Source organism: Galeopterus variegatus, unplaced genomic scaffold (genome assembly GCF_000696425.1).
Source record: "Galeopterus variegatus unplaced genomic scaffold, G_variegatus-3.0.2 Scaffold4951, whole genome shotgun sequence".
Classification (NCBI taxonomy): domain Eukaryota; kingdom Metazoa; phylum Chordata; class Mammalia; order Dermoptera; family Cynocephalidae; genus Galeopterus; species Galeopterus variegatus.
In genome coordinates this window covers 6,037-27,217 of record NW_007731062.1, presented here as the reverse complement: position 1 = coordinate 27,217, position 21,181 = coordinate 6,037, and the positions used below count along the sequence as shown (strand labels likewise).

Here is a 21,181-nt window from a genome sequence, read left to right as displayed (position 1 = left end):
TGTAAACCTAAAGCTGGTACAAAAATAAAGTCATAAAACAAAAAAAGGAGAGCAAGTGAAGAGGTTAGCTCTGTCTTACTTCCAGGGGGCTGGCCAGTTAGCTGAGTTGGTTAGAATGCAGCCTTATAAGGGCCAGCCTGTGGCTGACTTGGGAGAGTGTGGTGCTGATAACACCAAGGCCACGGGTTTGGATCTCTATTTAGGCATAGCCGGTTGCTCACTTGGGAGAGCGTGGTGCTGACAACACCAAGTAAAGGGTTAAGATCCCCTTACTGGTCATCTTATATTAAAAAAAAAAAAAAAAAAAAAAATGCAGCCTTAAAACACCAAGGCCACGGGTTTGGATCTCTATTTAGGCATAGCCGGTTGCTCACTTGGGAGAGCGTGGTGCTGACAACACCAAGTAAAGGGTTAAGATCCCCTTACTGGTCATCTTATATTAAAAAAAAAAAAAAAAAAAAAGAATGCAGCCTTATAACACCAAGGTCACGGGTTTGGATCCCTGTACTGACCAGCTGCCAAAATAAATAAATAAAGTCTATTACTTAAAAAAAAACCCAAAACCCAAACAAACCACAGAACCATGAGCAGGCTGCTAGGAAAGAGTTCAGTTCCAAAATAATGAAAAATTAGCACCTTGAATCAAAACAAAAAATGAACTGCCTGTACTGAGGGACAGAAATAACCTTCAGAGAAATCAATACCCCATCAAGGTGTTAAAGTAAGGTATAATAATCAAATCTGAAGGTCTAAAACACAATATTCATTAAAGAAATCTTGCAAAGAGCTGATGTGAACAATACTGACTTTTTGTGACTGAGGTAGTTTTGTGAGGTTGTAACTTTAGTCAGTAGAGCTTTTTGGTGAAGAGAGTGGACTCTAGAGCCAGACTATCCAGGTTCTAACCCTGGTTCCACTCTTATGATATATGTGACAAGTAATTTACCTTCTCTGAGTCTCTATTAACTTATCTGTACAATAGGGGAAATAAAAGTACCTACTTCAGGGGTTGTTATGAAGATTAAATGGCTTTATGTATGTAAGGTTCTCTGCATAGTGCCTGAAACATGGTAAGCAGCATCTGCAAGACTGCTTGAAACAGGAGAAAGAGCAGCAACTCTGGCGAAACTGAGAAAAGTCCTCCAAGGGAATATTGAGCTATTCATGTTTCCAAACCACAAGAATTCCTCCTCAATCCATACAAAGTTATAGACAGAAAATAAAGTATACTCCAAAAGATCATATTTACTTGAATGACATGTAAAACTGATGGAGGGGGAGTTTCACCAGCCCGAGCAGCTTGTCCTGTCCTGGACTCCGCACCTTGTTCCAAGTTTCAATGACCATCACATTGTTCTTAAGCCTTTCCAGGTATTTGGAAGACAGAGAAACAGGAATCACCTAGGGGAGAAGAACAATGAAAAACAAAACCCACACCTGAGACAAAGGATTAATTTATACTTTTATTTAACAAGCATTTACTGAAAGCCTACTTTGTGCCAGGCACAGTGTTAGGAGCTGAAGACATTAAAATAAAATGCACTCTACATCCTCAAGAGAAGCAGCAGTCTGCTGTTAGAGACTAACACATAAAGGCCAGAAACAAAATAGTACGAGTTGTCTAACAACAAAGCTCATATAGATAGGGCTTTGGGGAAACAGAAAAGGTTGTCAGACATGTCAAGCATGGTGCCTGCCAAAATCATCCAACCCTTTCTAAGGCAAAGTGACCCATTTGTAAACCCTGCTGTGAGAAAGATGTTTTTGAAACAAGGATGGCTAATGACTGGATGAGGGTTGAGCACTTTATCAAAAGGCAGCTAATCTACTGGCTGGATAGTGTTTAATGAAATGGTCTAATGCAAAAAGCCCAACAGGTGTCATGGTATATAGCAAGACCAACTGTTCATCTGGATTTTCAGTGTAAAATTAGGTATTCCTTAATTGGTCAGGTGGTGTTTGAAAGAAAAAAGACTAGTTACAAAGAGAAAAAGAAGTCTAGAGACCAGAATAGCTCCACCAAATTAATGGTAGAATCAAGGGCCCACCAATTTGAAGGAACCTAAGCTGTAGTAACAAATGTAACAGTAGAGGAGAGATAAGCCCCAGTGATGAAACCAACAGAAAACATGAGGGGCAAAAAGAGTGAAACCAAAAGTCATATAAGGCATGATGAGAGGAAGACACCAGAAGAACAGAAAAACAGAGCAGAGCTACTTTTGTATCCACCTAAGAAACTCTAATTACACAAGGTAATTACCTGAATATACCTCTGTTCCTTGAAATCAAAAAAAGTAAGACTAACATAGCAACTTAACCTCCAAATAAGGAGGTTTCTTACAGAGCTTCTGGGAGGAAGTAATCTTAAATCGTAAGGATGAACAGGAGTTAACTAGTACAAACAGCTCTGCCTAACAGGTGAAGGCTGAAAAGGAAATTCAAGGTAAAAGGAGCAGCACACGTAAAGACCAAGAGGTAGGAGAAGGGAATTTTCAGGAAACTCCAAGTAGCTCAGTATAGATGGACTATCTAGAGTGAAGGGAAGAATGGCAGAAGATGAGACTGGAGAAGTATATATAGACAATTCTTAAAGAGTCTTGCAGTCCACACTGAGGATTTATATTCTATCCTGAAGGCTATGAGGAATCACTTGAAAGGTTTTAAGCAGGGGAGTAAAATGTCCAGGTTAGTGTTTTAGAAAGATCATTCCTATAGGTGCATAGAGGGAGGGACAAACAGGGAGAGACTAGAAACAGGCAGGCCAGTCTGAAGGCTGTTTGGAATGAACATCAGAATCTGAAGGGAAGCAGTGGCAATGGAGTGCAAGTAAGGGGATGTATTCCAGAGATAATTAAGCTTTCAGCATCTATTGGACTTGGTGAATAATTACATAAGAGTCAAGAATGACTTTCAGGTTCTGCTTAAGTTTCTAAGTACATTATAACGTGAATTAGGGTAGACAAAAAGAGAAGAACAGGGCCGGCCCCGTGGCGCACTCGGGAGAGTGCGGCGCTTGGGAGCGCAGCGGTGCTCCCACCACGGGTTCAGATCCTATATAGGTATGGCCGGTGCGCTCACTGGCTGAGCGTGGTGCGGGCGACACCAAGCCAAGGGTTGTGAACCCCTTACTGGTCACGAAAAAGACAAAAAAAAAAGAGGAAGAACAAATTTGGAAGGAATAATAAATTTTGACTTGGACATATTTGAATTCCTTCTTTCATTTACACATCTTTATTGAATACCTGGTACATGCCAGACAGTACCTTAGGTGCCAAATGTAATGTACTTTTAAGACATCCAGGTGATGATGAGCAGCAGGCAATTAGACACAGAGATCTGAAACTAGAAGGAAATGTTGACATATAGAAGTGTAGAGTTTGGAAGTTATCTTCATAAAAATAACAGGTAAAGCTGTGGGAACAGATGTGATGACCACAGGGAAAAGAGGGTTGATTTGGAAGAGTACCAGCAACAGAGTAACAAATGGGAGCACCAACAATTAAAGGTAAGAGAAAGTTAGAAGTACTGACCACCACCCTTTTCATACTTTTCCTCTTGGCCCAATGACTGAAAAGAACAGCTGTTGAGTCAGGAAGAAAATAACAGAGTAGAGTTACAAAAACCAAGATAGAAAACAATTTAAGCAACAGCACCAAATTCTACAGAGAGATCAAGTAAGATGAATATTGAGGTAAGTGGAAGAATAAATGAGAGAAATATATAAATAAAATAATAAAGAGGAAATCAGACAGGAAAGATGGGTGAGTTTCTAGAGGAAGTCCTATAGGAAGCTCAAAGTTATAGAATCCATAACTCAGGCAAAAGAAATAGTGGAAAACCATGTGAACTGAGACAGAACAAAGAAATAAAGACAGAAAAAGTTACAAAATGTTGGCAATGTCTTTTCCTCTTCCTATCCAAAAGTGGGAATGGACCTATACCTCAGGTAATTACAAAGATCCTTTCCAGTCTGAACATTTTAGATTTCTTTTAAGATGGAATTGAGATTTTGGAAATATATTTGTCTCCCATGTCCATGCACCACTAATGGACATAGAATGTACAAAGTTACCTGAGAAAAGTTAAAGACTGGTTGTGTTGTCCCCCATGCGATGACAGATCTGGTAACTTCCTCTGTGCTGAAGAATTTGCAATTCAAATAAACATTGCATGGTGGTTGTTTCTCAGATTCTCCAGTAATGAAATCTTTCCCATCTGGTACCATTAACAACATATGCAACAGCAAAGCACTGTCTTTTGTTGACCCAAATGTCTGATTTACTAAATTGTGGGATGCTGGCATAACCATGAAGGTTGAAGGATTTGGGCTTGGTGACTTTGGGTTGGAAAGCACCAAATTCTGTGCTGTCTCTGTAGATTCCTCATGAATTTCATTTAGGTTTTGTGGATTTTTGGTACAGATAGTATCTTGGCTAGGTTCTGGTACTATCTTATCTGGATTTGCAGGAGCACAAAGTGGGATATGTTGGGTGCTTCTACTTAACTTAGTATTAATACCAGTGAAATCTTTGTTATCCATAACAAGCTCCATGGTTACCTGTAAAATACAAAAGGAGAAGAGTGAGTAAGAATGTCCTCTAGAATTAGAATCAAGATTTTGGAGCTGGAAGCAACATTTGATTATTAGGAAATGAATTAACTTATCTTCAAACACCGTAATAGTAAGGACACTAACAGACTGCATATACGTTAATCTGCCAGACTAAAAAAAGCCAGACAGACGATTTATCAATACAAGATGAGCCTGAAACATCATCTTGTGCCGGAAAATAAAGTGGTGCTCAGAAAAGGATGCAGACATGTTTTAAGGACACAGAATCTGGTTGAAGAGGCTCCCACTGGCTAAATCTAGAATAATTTAAACATCAAAATGAACAACAGTAATGGATTATAACCTATTGAATAACATCAGAGTCTGTGAGTCCATAGTGATATAAAATATGGGAAAAGAGACAACTCTTCCATATAGCAGAATGCCAATTAATAAATGCATAGGGAATGGTGAAGTTAGAAATCACAATTTTATGATCATCATAGTAATAAGTGATTCAGATAAACCCCAGTGGAGGGACATTCTATAAGACGGCCTTACTCTTTAAAAATATGAATGTGCTGAAAGATAAGAAAGGGCTGAAAAACTGTTGCAGACTGAAGTGAGATTACTAGATGACAATTAAATGCAATGAATAATCCTGGACCGGAAAAAATTTTGCTATAAAGGAATGTATTGGCACAACTGGTGAAATGTGAGTATAGGCTGTACATAGAATATAGTATCAATGCTAAATTGATTTTTATAACTCTAGAGTATTATGCACAATAATGTCCTTGTTCTTAGTAAATACATGAAATACATACTAAAGAATTTAGGGGGAAAGAGGCATAATATCTGTAACTTACTCTCAAATAGTTTAAGAAAAATTGGGAAGGGGAATATACACATATGGGGGAGGAGGAGATGAAGGGATGGAAAAGAGACAGAGAGAGAGGAGGCAGACAGAAAATTATCAAGCAAATGTGACCAATATTAAGAATTGGTGAATCTGGGTAAAGAGTATGGGAGTTCTTTGTACTACTTTTGCAATTTTCTCTAAGTTTTTCTTTTTTTTTTTTTTTTTCCTTTTTTGACTTTTTTTTTACTGACCGGTAACAGTATGGGAGTTCTTTGTACTACTTTTGCAATTTTCTCTAAGTTTTTCTTTTTTTTTTTTTTTCCTTTTTTGTCTTTTTTTTTACTGACCGGTAACGGGATCACAACCCTCGGTGTCGCACCTGTACCGGGGACCGGCAACGGGATCGCAACCCTAGGTGTTGCGCCCGCACCGCGCTCAGCCAGTGAGCGGGAACCGGTCTCCACATGGGATCCGAACCCTCAGCGGGAGCGCCGCCAGTCTCCTAATAGTTAGTGACCACTTCTCTTCTTTAAATTTGTCATTAATCCAACAACTTTTTTCTTTCTTTCTTTTAGTCTCCTAATAGTTAGTGACCACTTCTCTTCTTTAAATTTGTCATTAATCCAACAACTTTTTTCTTTCTTTCTTTTAGTCTCCTAATAGTTAGTGACCACTTCTCTTCTTTAAATTTGTCATTAATCCAACAACTTTTTTCTTTCTTTCTTTTAGTCTCCTAATAGTTAGTGACCACTTCTCTTCTTTAAATTTGTCATTAATCCAACAACTTTTTTCTTTCTTTCTTTTCGGACACGAAAAAAGACAAAAAGGGAAAAAAAAAAAGAAAGAAAGAAAAAAGTTGTTGGATTAATGACAAATTTAAAGAAGAGAAGTGGTCACTAACTATTAGGAGACTCAATTACTAGGGATAAAGAGTTTTTGCTATTCTTATTATCTGAAACCCATAGGTGTTACACAGCATAGTTCCTTTCCTTTATCAAATATAGGCAGCAATTGATCTAGAATAGTGTTTCTCTCAACAGAGCCCGGACTGAAAACAAATTCTAGTCCATCAATTCTATTTATTATTCCTTTCTGCCATTCAAGTACTAACCAGGCCCACCCCTACTTATCTTCCAAGATTAGATGAAATCAGACACATTGGGGGTGATATGGCCATGGATTATTTATTACACATTTCTGATTTTAAACCTTGTAGTCCAGAATGAACCAGGCAAAACAAAAAATTGGATAGCAGAAGAGTAAGGTGACCTTTTAATAACTGTACAAGTCTTTAAAGCTAAATGGTATATTCTAAGATGAGGAAGAGGAGAGAGAAGGCTTCCAAGAACATGAAGCAGCACGAAAACCAAGAACAAAAACATGGAGGCAATGAACCAGCACACCTTAGTGATTCTTTACATAGTTTGATGTGGCTATTGGTAGAGAAGGTGCAAGAGAGATAACCGAGGTGGTAGCCTAGGGTAATATGGTGAGCCTTGTACTTTATTCCTTTGGGTGATTGGGAGCCATAGGGATGTTTTAGTCATGGCTGTGATGATTTTAAAAACTCACCAGGGGAACACGTATTCTATTTAATGGAATGATGTGTTGCTAGATTCTAGAATTGATAAAGCCAATTGAGATCTTAAAAAAAAAACTAAAGACGAAACTCACCAGGACACCAAGACAAAGCTGTAATGGAGCCACACATTCAAATTCTGCCACCTAAGAAATCCTCATGCATCTCAATACAAGGAAAGAACCCTCTCTCTAATGAATTATACATCAGAATTCATTTCATCAGACACACACTCAGTTCACTGCCACTACTGTAGACCAAGCCAACATCAATCATCTCTTTTCTGGTCCTATGCAGTGGCTTCCCTATTTTCCCTCTTGCCCCCCTACAGTCTATTCTCCACAAAGTAATCTTTTAAAAATGCAAATCAGATAATGTCACCTCCTGTGCTTGTGTCCTTTCCTTGGCTCTTAGGCTAAAATCTAAACCCTTTACCCTGACCTACAAAGCTCTGAATGATATAGTTCCTACCTGCCTGTTCAACCCTACTTTCTAACATGCTCCCTCTTGTTCACTATTCTGTGGCAACACAACGCCAAGTCCAATCCCGCTTTATGGGCTTTGCATGTCTTATTCCCTCTCCCTGGAATGATCTTCCCTGTGCTTTTTACTTTCTCTTCGCATTCTTCAAATCTCACCTTCACGTCACCTCCTTACAGAGATCTTCCCTGACTACCATCTGCTACTTCCTCACAGGTCCTCACTATCACATCATACTCTTTATTTTCTTCACAGTACTTCTGTTGCCCTATTTCAACAGAACATCCACAAGAGCAGAGATCTTGCTTTTCTTGTTTACTGCTACATTCTCAATGCCAGCCAATAATACATGCTTAGTAAATACTTCTGACTTCCTGAATGTGTATCTATGTACCTTGAGGGGGCCAAAGGGAGTCTGACCATTTTCCTGTTGTACTGGAAGTTGGCCACTGAAAGAAAGTAGCTCTGACTGAATGACAGCTCGCAAAGGAAGTGATGCAGATCCAATGACTTCTGGCTGAAGGGAGAAGAAAATAAAAAGTTTAGGTTAAAGAGAAGCCATAGGGTATTTTAAATGAAGTGACAACATATGATGACTTATAAAAGAACCTGTGATTTATACAGGAAAAAGCTTAATTATTTGACTGAGGCAACTCTAAATGGAATCCCATTTTCTGTCATACTTCTGTCCCCCTTCTGGGTCTCACCAATTCTCCCTGGAAGATTATAGAAGGTTTCATAAGCCACAAGATGTTGAAAGATTATCTTTTTCTACTGTTAAGAGTTAGTTTTTTACTCAAAATGTTCAACTTCACTATTAAAAATAAAAATTGAAATTGAAATGATACAAATTTTTGCCATTAATACTAGGAAAATTACGAAATTTAATCTGCCTGTGCTATCAAGGCTATGGAGAAACAAGAGGCTGTTATGTGAGTAAAGCAGGGAATACAGACTTTTAGACAGAAAATTTGGTAGTAAATATAAAAAGCTTTAAATATTCTTATTCTTTGGCCCAGTAATTCCATTTCTGAGAATTTATACTAAATTAATAATAATACATAAAGTTTATACACAAATATGTATATGTTAAAAGTAGTTAATAACGAGAAATAAGTAGATGTCCAATAGTCAGAAATTATTAAGCTAATTATAACATATCCATAAAATGGAATAATATGCAGCCATTAAAATGATGTTTACTAAGAGTTTGTAATAGTATAAGCAATATTTGTTGTAATGTTCGGTAAAAGGATATTAAATTATATACAAATTTTATAAATATCTATTCAAATATTTATAACATTATGTGGAAAACATTAAATACATATTTTTGAAGACAAATGAATAAAAACTCTCAAGACAATGTTAAATGAAAAAAAAGGCAGGATGAAAACTGCATACAAAATTGTACAACATGTTGCACTTCTTTGAAAAAGACAAAGGATATACACATAAATGTTAATAGTTATTTGATGATAGGATTATAGGTGATTTTTGCCTTTTAAAAAATATTTTTCGAATTTTCTACAAAAAAGTATAATTATAAAAAATTATATTTTTTAATTAGAAAAAAGCCATTAACTAGATATAGGAAAATGATTCAATGTAATTATATTAAAATGTTTATGAAGGTTGTCTTCAAGTTGTCTAAAGGTTGTGGAATTATACAATTTTCTCTTCTTCCTATTTTGTTCTATTTTCCAAAAAAACTTGTATTATTTATATCCTCTGACAAAACAAACAAAAGAAAACAAGATGTATTCCTCATGCTATTCATACCAAAGAGAAGGTCAAAAGATTATAAAGGCTACTATTTTATTGAAGGAAGTAAAAACTGCTCATGTCATAGTTTATTAATTTATGTTATGCCAGTTGGAAGTGGATTTTATAAACTTGAAATTAGTTGATCAAAACTGCTACACACAAATATATCATCTTAGTTGTGGGCTGGATATCTTATATATTCTCTGTGCAAACAAAAAGTAGAACCTCAAACTAAGGTTAATATAGTCAATATAGTCACCTCTCTTTAGTAGGGAGCACAGTAAAGAAGTGAAGAACTTAGGATCTAAAGACAGAAGATGAGATGGAGTCCTGGCTTTGTCTCTTATTAGACTGGGTGATCTTAGACACGTTACTTAACTTCACTAAATCTTAGTTTCTTCATCTGTAAAACAATAATGTAACTAATTCAAAGAGCTGCTGTGATGACTAAACTTGGTAATGAGTTCACATAGAGCCTCTAGCATAATATCTGGCTTATAACAAACAGCAAACAGAGATTAGCAATAATATTACTAATAATACTAATAGTAAAAGCATTAGTGTTGCTTGAGCCTGGAGATATTCCTAGTTTAGGTAGGAATATTACTTAAAATATGCTGCAAATCCCTGGTATGAATGGTAGGGCAAAGGTCAAAAATGACTGGAAGTACCTTTTTCTGTGGAGTTTTCTTTGCATAAATTTGGAAAGTGAGGTTAGAATTCCACCAGTGCTCTATCATTGGGCCACCAAACTGTACTGGAAACACAAATCGCTGCTGGAATTTCACCACTGTAGGGAGAACCAGACACACAAGCACATGTCACACCACCCAACTAGAGCCATCATCAATCCATGCCTTGATACCACCTGCTTCCCTTTCAAATCTACTAAAATCTCTTTCAGGAGTCTAGACAGTGTGATTTCACAAAAAGTGTTAGAGTTGTAGGATTGAAGGAGCAGAGACAAACAGAAAAGCCTGGGTATAGTACACAGAAGATCAGCAGTGCTGTGTTGCTCTGCTTTGCTATGAGAAATGAATGGCAAGCACATGAGCACAGGATATTTAATGATACATAAACTTACATATCACTGGGTTTAAAGTAAAATGACTATTTTTAAGAGAAGGGGGCTGGTTGAAGGTAGGACAATGAGAGGAATAAATGAACAAAAAATTGAATAAAAAAACCTACAATAATAAAAACTAGTTTATCTTCTGACTGAAGAATAGGACACTCCTACTCTCACACTCAGACAAGGAACCAGGTCCTGATGTTAGTTAGCTGTGTTAGGTGGGGTAAAATCTGTCCCTTGGGTAGAAAGGAAAGGGTTTCTGCTATCATAAGTACAAATGGGATAAAGTGACAATGATATTTGAATTAAATATTAAAGTGGTCATTACTATGGGGCTTTAACTGGCAGGAATTTGAGACAGGAATCAAAGGATATGGGTTCAAGCTCCAGTTCTATTACTTACCAGTGACTATTTATCACTTGTAAAATGATCTTCCTGTACATTTACTTCTAAGGCCCCTAAAATGAATATGAAGAACCCTCACATAGGCCTAGTTACAGAGAGAATCTGCTATCTCTGGCATTCATTCAAATAGCACATTTTGACCTACCGATCTCTCTATTTATCTCTGGCCATTTTAATTCTTAACTCTGTGTACTTCTCTTGGTACTCTTGAATAGGATCTGGGTCTTGCTATATGGATCCACACTCAGGAACTATGAACAAAAGGTCTGGGCCCAGGAAACCCACATCCATTAGATCAGTTTATCTGGTTGCCGTACCAGGGAAGGGAAGTAAGACAACACCTATACCTCATTGGTGTTCTTGGAGGATCAACTAAGTTAATAAACGAAAAATCATTTTAGACATTGTAAAATCCTTTATGTACAAATAGAATTCTATTTCAGTCTGGTATTACTCAGATTTCTCCTTACTACCTAGGTACATTTTTGCACTACTACTGTATTTCTCATATAATTCTGTTTCTTAAGCTCATTATTTTTACCACTAAATGTGAGTTAAGGTAATAACAGAAGAAATTCATGTAAATAAATTGCTAACAATGTCCCAGATAAGATCTTTTTTAAGAGTTGGAAGGGATCCTGAAAATATCTAGTCCAATTCATATCATTGTTAAGAGAGGCCCACAGATGAGGAAGGGATTTTTGTCTAAAGTCACACAATTAGTGTGTGATATAATCAGAACTAGTACCCAGTCTCCCAATTCCTGGATCAATTCTTATTCTGCATTTCCCATACAATCCTTCTCCTAAGGACATGGAGAGAATTGAACTACTGTGGTCAACATAATAATAATGCATGAGAAGCAATACAGACTAAGAGTACACAGCTTGGAATCAAAACAGTTCTAAGTTCAAATTCCAGTTCTACCATAAACCAGTTGTGTGATCTTATACACACTACTTAATCAATTTGTCTCAGTTTCCTCTTTCTTCATCTATGTGTGTGTATGTATATATATTTTAATGTGAGGATTAAATGGTTAACATATGTAAAACACTGAATGGAATTCTTGGCACATAGTTTGGTTCTCAATAAATGTGAGCTACTATTAGTTACATACTATTTTGGAGTTTAATGCTTTTATACTAATATCCCATTTGATTATCCATTAATCCCTTGTTTAATTACAGGCAGTCCTTGCTTTGCAGGTACTAAAAACTTAAACTTGTGCATATCAGAACTGTGTCCTTGCTCTGCATAGTTCTATGGTAACTAAGAACTCAATCCCAACTGGCATGAGTTTCAATTAACACTGTATAGGCAAGATAAGGACTGCTGTTTTTTAGTTTTACAGAGGGGGAAACTGAGGCTAAGAAATTTTAAGAAACTCATCGAATGTCATAGAGGTAAAAGAAGGTAGAAGAGAAGCCTGAGAAAAGGATCCAACATTTTTCTTCGCACATAAGGGTTTGATTAAAACAGTTTCACCACACTAAAACTTCTCAGACATGCTTACTTTCAGCCAACCAGATCAGTCATGCATTCTTAAATGCACTGAACAAACCTTCAGGGCAACTTCTGCGGCTATTGATAATCTAAGCATACGGCCAGGAAATAAACATAAGAAAAATTTTAAATGCTCCTAATTCTTCCTTAAGGTGACGGGGAAAAGGAAACAATGTTCTCTAGTAGTAAAAGAACATGTTATATATTACTTTAGGTAAAATTTTCAAAGGTAAATAAGAATTTATTTATTTTTAATATTTATGCTGGATATACTCACATCAAGTACAAAATGATACATGTACAAGATTATTCATTGAAGTATTGTTTTTTAAGAGCAAAAGATTGAAACAACTTAAATACTGATCAGCAGGGGGCTATTTCAATTATGGCATAAGGGAAGGATCAAGATGGTGGAATAGAGGGTACCCAGAGTCCCTCTCTCCCATAATCAACCAATTTACAACTATTAAAAAGCAACAACTGCCAAGCTGGGGCTGTTAGAGCTCAGGGAAAAGGGGGAGAGACCTATGGAGTTCACGAAGGCATGAGAAGTCATGATGAGAGAAAGAAAGGACTGCTCTGAATATTTTGAGCCCTGACCACTTCAAGGCTGGCCCTAGTGAGCACATGGAGCAAGAGCTGGCAAAATCGGCTGCTGTCGAATATTTTGAGCCCTGACCACTTCAAGGCTGGCCCTAGTGAGCACATGGAGCAAGAGCTGGCAAAATCGGCTGCTGTCCCCTTCATATGACATTGCTTGGAGGCTGCAGGGGATAAGAGGGCCTTGGTGGCCCCCAGGCCAGCAAGACCACTAACAGGGTTCCCATGGAGCCACATAGGAGTGAGGGGCCAGAGACAACTGAATAAAGGAGCCACTCAGAGGCTGGTGAGTCATCACAAGGGACTGGCACATAGCCCATCCCATGGGAAGTGTTTGGAGTGCAAAGGGGTGGGCTCACCCGGGGAATGCTGAGGCACAGCATGGATAGCTGTCTGCCTTCCAATAAGCACAGGCCCACTCAGTGGAGGCTTGTAGAGGATATTGACTAAGATGCTATTAATGAGATAGAAATAAAACACATGTAGCTTAGAGGACCAAAGTCCTTAGTGTAGAAGGCTAAAACCTGTGGTTTAGAGAACCAAAGTCCTGTAGTTTAGGAGGCCAAAGCCTCTAGATTAGGAGGCCAAAGCCCAACCCTTTAAGAAAACACGTAGAAATGCTAAGAGTAAGAAAGACCAGAAAATTTTCACAGGACTAAAGCCTTTGATGTAGATAAGAGAATTGAAGCACAGCAAAAAGTGATTGCTGCGGGGACAGTTGCCCTTGGTACAGCTAAACCTAAATGATGGGAAAGTATGTAAGCTAAATCTTCAAGGATATTCTCCTAGTTAGTGCTTGGGAGATGTTCCACATCTCACCCTAAGCTGTTTCTTTAAGTTTCCTGGGGAGCTAAGAACTTTGGTGATGATCGCATTGTCTTTTTTTGTATGTCACATAGCTTAGTTTTATGGCTCCTTTTGATGGTAAATTGCTTGAACTATTTTAAACTATACCTGCTTAATGAAGATTGTCATGTAGCCAGTTTGTTTATGTTTTCACTATGGTTGATTAACCATCTGTTTTTCTTCTGTAACTTTCTTGTCTTTACAATAAAAACTGAAGTAAAAACTGACTCAGGACTGTTCCTGGGCTCTCCTCTCTTGAAGGAGTTTTCTTCAGTGCAGTCCCTTCGGGCTTCTCATTACTCTGAATACATGGGATCTAAGTAATCTTTTGCATCTCCGTCACTCAGCAAGAGGTGAGAGAGACTGGTCAGGAATACAGAACTGCAGAGAGTGCACTTTGCTGAAAAGACTCAGGCTCGGACTAGAGTTTTCACACAACCCAGGTGTACCGGACCTCACAAGCTCGGAAGTGCTGCAAAGGTCAACAAATAAAACCTGAGCTCCACAAAAAGCCTTCCCCAGAGAAACAGCAGCCAAGCAGCAATTTAGCTCAACCATAGGGCTCAAGTGCTAGTCCCACAGGAAGTTCCCCCATTCTAGATGTAACCAAAGGACAACAAATTAGTTCCAGTGTAGAGTTTAAGTGGTGGGGGTAGCTAACAGTCCAACATAGAACTGAAAGAAAAAACAAAAACCCCACAGGTCAAAGTTCTGATATTAACCAGTAGAGGTCTAACACCACCAAAGAACACTTATAAAACCTAAAGGAGCCAGAAGCAACCCCAGGATCCTGAATCAGTGTGAGGAGGGGGCTGAGGGCCTCAGCCATGCCCCCTGACGTGCACATCCAGCCCAGTGATGACCACTGAGCCACTGCCAGAAGTGTTCTGGGCTCCCAAGCCGAGGTGGGGGGAACTGAGGGCCTCAGCCACACCCCCCTGACATCTACATTCAGCCCAGCAATGACCACCAGGCTGCTGCTGGAAGTGCCTCAGGCTCCTGGGTTGGAGGGAGGAGGGACCAAGGGCTTCAGCCATGCCCCCCTGAAGTCTGCATCTAGCCCAGCCATGACTGAGCTGCTGCCAGAAGCCCCCTGGGCTCTCCTGCCAGAATGAGGAGGGGGTGCCAAGGGGCTTCACCACACCCTCCTTTCCTCCTCCTCACACCCTATCCCCCCCATGCCCCTCTCCCCCAACTGCTCTGCAACATCTTAGACTGTAAAAAAAAAAATTATGGCATAGAAATACAATGGAATATTATGTAGTCATAAAGGAATAAGGAAGCTCTTTATACCCTTATATGTAAAAATTCCTAAGATATGATATTAAAGGCAAATGCAGAACAGTGTAGTAATATTTGCAGAAAAATGGAAGGGCAAAAAGGAATAAACATTTTTGCCAATACATGCATAAAATAGCTCAGGAAAGATATAAAAGCAACAACTTTGTTTGCCTACAAAGATGGAATCTTGAAGTTTTGAACCATGTAAATAGATTATCTAGTTTGAAAAGCATATAAACAAACAAATCAAAGCAAAATAAAAATTTAAGAATCCAATGCTATATAGGAAAGCTACCTGAATATGTAGGATAGTTAGGACCATGTCTTTTACTTCTCAAACTACCTTCCAGAGAAGAAATTTAACACCAATGAACTGTTGATGGATCAAACTGGAGAACCAAGGCAAAGAAAAGTGGCTGTAATTCAGATGGTAGGAACATAAATGTTTATTATATTATCCTTTTACTCTTCTGTATTAGAAATATTTAAAACAAAATAAGAAGAAAAACAAAAGATAACACCAAAAGCACAAGGACCAAAAGAAAAAATAGGTAAAATGGACTACATAAAAATTAAAAACTTTTCTGCTGTGAACAATACCATCTACAGAGTAAAAGGACAACCCACAGAACGGCAGAAAATCAAATCAGAGATCTAATAAGGGACTTGTACCCAGAATATATAAAGAACTCTTACAACTCAATAATAAAAAGAAAGCCCAATTAAACCATGGGAAAAGGATTTCAATAGATGTTTTTCCAAAGAAGATATACAAATGGCCAATAAGCACATGGAAAGATGCTTAACATCATTAGCCATCAGGGAAATGCAAATCAAAACCATAATGAGATACCACTTCACATCTACTGGGAAGGCTAGAATAAAAAATAATGAAAAGTAATAAGTTTTGGTGAGGATGTAGAGAAGTTGGAAACCTCATACACCGATGGTGGGAATGTAAAATGGTACAGCCAACTGATTTTTTTTTTTTTTTGTCCTTTTTGTGACCGGCCGCACCGCGCTCAGCCAGTGAGCGCATCGCACCGGCCAGCCCTATATAGGATCCAAACCGCGGCAGGAGCGCCGCTGCGCTCCCAGCGCCGCACTCTCCCGAGTGCGCCACGGGCTCGGCCCAGCCAACTGTTGAAAACAGTCTGGCAGTTCTTGAAAAAGTTAAAACATTGAATTACCGTATGACCCACTAATTCCATGGTTAGATATATGCCCAAAGGAAATGAATACACACATCCATACAAAACCATGTGCAAAAATGTTCATAGCAGCATTATCCAAAATTGCAAATAAGGAGAAACAACCCAATTGTCCGTCAACTGATGAATGAACAAATGAATTGTGGTATATCTATATACCTGGAATATTATTCAGCTACAAAAAGTAATGAAATACTGATAAACACCACACATGGATGAAACTTAAAAATATTATGGTAAGTCAAAGAAGCCAGTCACAAAAATCACATGTATGATTCCATTTATATAAGATATCCAGAATGGACAAACTAATAGAGATAAAAAGTAGATTGTGCTTGCTTAGGGTTGGGAAGGAGAGGAAAATGCTAATAAATATAGGGTTTCTTTTAGGGGGGATGAAAATGTTCTCAAATTAGATTGTGGTGATGGTTGCACAGCCCTGTGAATATGAGTATACTAAAACCATTAAGTTGTTTACAATTCAAATGGGTGAACTGTATGGTATATAAATTTTTATCCTGATAAAGAAAGCTGTTTTAAAAGAAAAATGGTGACAGTTTAAAGAACATTACCTACACATCGGAAGTTCTGAGTTCTAGTCTCAGCTATATTACTGACCTCCCGCCTTACGTCAGGATAGTCAAAGTACCACTGGACCAATTTCCTGACTTATAAAATAAAAGAAATAGAATAGATTCACTTCACAATTCTTTCTAGCTTTAAGAGTCTATGATATTATAAAAGTCAGATCAGTAAATAGGGAATCAAAAATTCTTCCAAAGTCAAAATGTCTAAAGAGCAGAAAGCCAGTCTGTTTCTTACTTCCATCTGTAATTTTACTGGAGGTGAGTCGAACAACCTCAGTGATCAAAGCTGTCTTTCCCAATCCACTTTTGGAAAAGCCCACAGGAAAGTGATATTCCACAAAGAAAGTGCTAAAAATAAAAACAAAAAAGTGATTAAAAACCAAACCAAATAAACCTGTTTTCTGTCTGATAAATCTTACATATCTTTGAAGGTCTTATTTTCAGGACCTCTATCCTCAGAGGCCCTTCTTCTTCAAAGGCTTCATCAATCCTGTCAGGCAAAATAAAAGGCTCCCTTCCTTGTTTCCCCACAGCACTTTTAATATAAAGCATCTATTTTGGCCCTTAAAGCCCTAGTTATAGAGAGCCTTTTAAATGTTTCTGTCTCATGCTAACTGTAAGGTCTGCAAGAACAGAATTTGCATCTTAATTTTCTTTATTCTAACACTTACCTAGCGCAGCTCTTGGGATCTAGTGGGGGATTCAATTCATTTTTGTTAAATGAATGATGCATATGAAAACACGTTACAAATCATAAAGTGTTATACAATTACTGATTACTATTATCAAACACAGTTTCTAAAAATGTCAAGTTTAGCTTTCTCATGTTAGAGACATACCGCTTTTTTACTGTCGTCAGCTTAGGTGGTCTTCCAGTAAGGCTTTTCTTGCCTGGGGTCATCTGAGGACTATCTGGGGGAACTCCCATTGTTTCGATGATGATTCTGACTGAATGTGTTCTACCCAGAAGGGCCAGTCTATCCGCACTTAATGTCATCACTTGGGCATCTTCTGGAGTTTCCAAGAGCATTTGTTCCTCAATCAAATTTCTAAAAGGAGTTCATACAGACAGTGAGGCAGACACAGGCCTAACATGAAAGAATCTAGTTTGCACAGGCAAGAGGAGGAAAGAAGTATGGCAGCAAGCATCTTAATTTACAAGTTTTCAAGGACTGGAAATGGCTTTAATTATCAGAATTCTCATCCAAATCTACAGTGAGAAATCTCAAAAAAATGTAAAAACATTCTTGTAACCTAAAGGTTTATCTCCACAAAAGTGTAGAAACTGATGTTATGGAATTAGGTTTTTCTAGAAGGGATACACAATTTCAGTTACCTACTATCCTAACATAACTACTACTGTCACTTTTGTGTATTCCTTTTTATTTGTTTTCCTTATGCATATTTTCTACATAGGTGGATCACAGTATAATACAGCCTAGAATTCTGCTTTTTCCCTTAACCACTTTAATTATACCCATCTTTTCAAGTAATTACATTTTTAAGGACTGCAATGCTTACTGAGTTACCATAACTTACTTAACCACTCTGATAGTGTTGGGCAAACACAGGTCCTTCACTTGAGGAGATCTTGTAAAAATAATCTTTCTTGGGCTGAGCCCGTGGCGCACTTGGGAGAGTGCAGCGTGGGGAGCGCAGCAGCGCTCCCGCTGCGGGTTCGGATCCTATATAGGGATGACCGGTGCGCTCACAGCACTCACTGGCTGAGCGCCGTGTGGACGGTCTCAAAAAAGGACAAAAAAAAAAAAAAAATCTTTCTTTGCTTTTGCTTCTAAACAAGCATTCATAGAGAGGCTCACCTGTTTTTATTGACTGCTGCCCTCTTCTTTAGCTTATGATCACTTGATTCTGGAACCTTAGTAAAAGGCGAAAGATTTATACGATCTGAAGAGAAACCAGAGTGTGATTCTGGAACCTTAGAAGATCTGGTAGCAGGTTTTGACTGGTTCATTTTTTTAGAAGAAGCAATATCATCGTCTTCACTGAGGAAATCACCGATGCTGGTATCAGATTTCTATGAGGGGAAGAAACAAAAAGAGTGACACTTAAAAGATAACTGCTTTGGGCATAGTAGTAATGAAACATTTCTCTAAAAAAAGTAAATAAGTTCTTCTCTGCACATACATCATTCTCTTAAAGAGATAACTGACTGACACCAGGGAGATAATCCCATATTTATCCTGATTGTACAAAAATAATCTGAAGTTCTCAAAGGCTTCAGATCTCCATAACAGCCAACGACCAAAAAAATAAATAAAAAAATAAAAATTGAAGTTCATAAAAATAACCTACAAGTTCAATTCAAAGCAAATATATGAAAGTAGATTTTTCTTGCAAATTCTCAATAATAGTAACAACCACTATGTACAGACTGCCTACTATGTGTCTGGTATTATGCTAAATGCTGCATGTATATTTCTAACATTCACCACATTCCTACAAGGCGCACTTATCTCAGTTTTTACAAGTGAGAAAACTAAAGCTGAGAGAAGTCAGGCAGCTTATATACAATCCACAGCTGTAAGGAGTAAAGCCTGATTTTGATCTCCATGGGTTTCAAAGCCCATATTTCTATCACAGTTTGAGGTCAAATGAGTGATACAATATCACTTAACTAATTATTTAGATGCAAAGACTGATGCTAAAATGAACTCTTTACTATATTTCACAAATTTTCTTAATGGAGGAACCAGTGGCTAAGCCCCCTGTAATTCATTTTTATTTTGAGAAAAGGCAGCTACCACAATTGACTGATCAGCCCCTTATATCACAAAATGCAAAACAGAGAGAAGACAGCATTATAGTTATTGGGCTCCAAATTTTTTAAAAAGGTGTAAAGTTTGCTAATATAAATTCAGGAAACCAATCCAAAGTCATTTTAAGTTTATCTCCAACTCCTCTTTTTCAGTATATCAGGGCATATAATGTGTTGACCTGTGATAGGGGGACAAATTAATTTAAATAAGCATAATTATCCTGATTTGAGTATCATGTATTGCACACAGGTACTGATATTCAGTGCTATACCCCACAGATATGTACAATTATATTTCAATAAAAAAATAAAAAATAGTTTAAATAAGCATGATACCAATGTCCTTCTAGGAAGCAATATAACTTTTTTTTTTTTTTTTTTTAAAGATGGCCGGTAAGGTGATCTTAACCCTTGACTTGGTGTTGTCAGCACCACGCTCACCCAGTGAGCGAACCGGCCATCCCTATATCGGATCCGAACCCGAGGCCTTGGTATTATCAACACTGCACTCTCCCGAGTGAGCCACGGGCCGGCCCGCAATATAACTTTTTCAAGGTGAAGTGACAAAGCTTTTTGCTCTTAGGTTTTTCTTTAAGTGGCAGCTTTTAAAAATGGTTATTGACAAGGCAATAAAAATCTACACAGGTGTACAGGCTGTAAAAATTAGTGTAAACATAAACTAGGTTGTTCAAAAGCTAAGAATTTCAGGAACCAAAAAGTACAAGGTAATAATGCTTAATTTGTAAGCTATGGATATTACTCAATATTAAGAAAAGCAAACAGACTCTGGGGAAGGACATAAGCATTGTAACTCCTTGGTCTTCCCAATGCCTCATGATCGAGTGGGTCATTTCTTCTTCAAGTCAACAAACATTTTCTAAGATTATTTTGTTCAAATAGCATGGCAGATTACTTAGTGCTACTCATACATTCATTTATTCACGAAGTATTCACTGACTGAATACTCAATATGTCAGGCCTTTGCTATAGTGGTAATAAAAAGACAATGAAGATATGTTCCTGTTTATAAGGAACTGTATCATACAATGCTGTAAGAGCTATAATAGAAATATATACAAGATATTGTGGGCATTCAGGGAACAAATTCTGCTTGGGGGAGTCTAGAATCATTTCTTCATACAGGTGATTTTTAAAGAATGAAGTTTACCAGATGGATAAGGGCATGTCAACATCCAAAGTAGAAGGACCAGTACCAGAAAAAAATATGGAGATACAAGAAGAGCTAGAATGTTTGAGGAGTTGGATGAGACTCCAGCATGGCTAGAATTTCCAGAAGTTAAAGGGCAAAAGTGGAAGATGAGGTCAGGGACAGATTCTAACCACGTTCAAGCCTTCTAAGACAGTGTGGTCTAGTAGAAAAAATACAGGCTTTTTGCCAGACAGACGAGGGTAAGAATTCCAGTTCTGCCACGTAATTACTTAAACTCTCTAAGCTTTTGTTTCATCATATGTAAAACAGAGATAATACTATCTCACGGGGCTAGTAAAATAATTAAATGAAATAATGAATTAAAAACATTTGGTATGGGGCCGGCCCGGTGGTGCACTGCTACAGTGCGCCGCTTGGGAGTGTGGCGGCGCTCCCGCCGAGGGTTCGGATCCCACATACAGACCAGTTCCCGCTCACTGGCTGAG

The 21,181-nt window shown here is 37.9% G+C and overlaps 1 protein-coding gene across 3 annotated transcripts in view; it reads right to left on the bottom strand.

Annotated features, from left to right (window-relative positions):
• Positions 1–21,181, bottom strand: part of C2CD3 (C2 calcium-dependent domain containing 3) — a 98,263-nt gene that overhangs the window by 75,433 nt on the left and 1,649 nt on the right. For all 3 annotated transcript variants that reach the window (XM_008588671.1, XM_008588672.1, XM_008588673.1), the window contains exons 2-9: positions 18,686–18,784; positions 18,570–18,625; positions 17,589–17,798; positions 16,985–17,097; positions 9,912–10,030; positions 7,868–7,990; positions 4,073–4,558; positions 1,250–1,401 (exon numbers count right to left, since the gene is read on the bottom strand). In XM_008588671.1, the coding sequence (XP_008586893.1) occupies positions 1,250–1,401; positions 4,073–4,558; positions 7,868–7,990; positions 9,912–10,030; positions 16,985–17,097; positions 17,589–17,798; positions 18,570–18,625; positions 18,686–18,721 (1,295 nt within the window). In that variant the 5' untranslated portion in view covers positions 18,722–18,784. The remainder of the gene's footprint in view (positions 1–1,249; positions 1,402–4,072; positions 4,559–7,867; positions 7,991–9,911; positions 10,031–16,984; positions 17,098–17,588; positions 17,799–18,569; positions 18,626–18,685; positions 18,785–21,181) is intronic.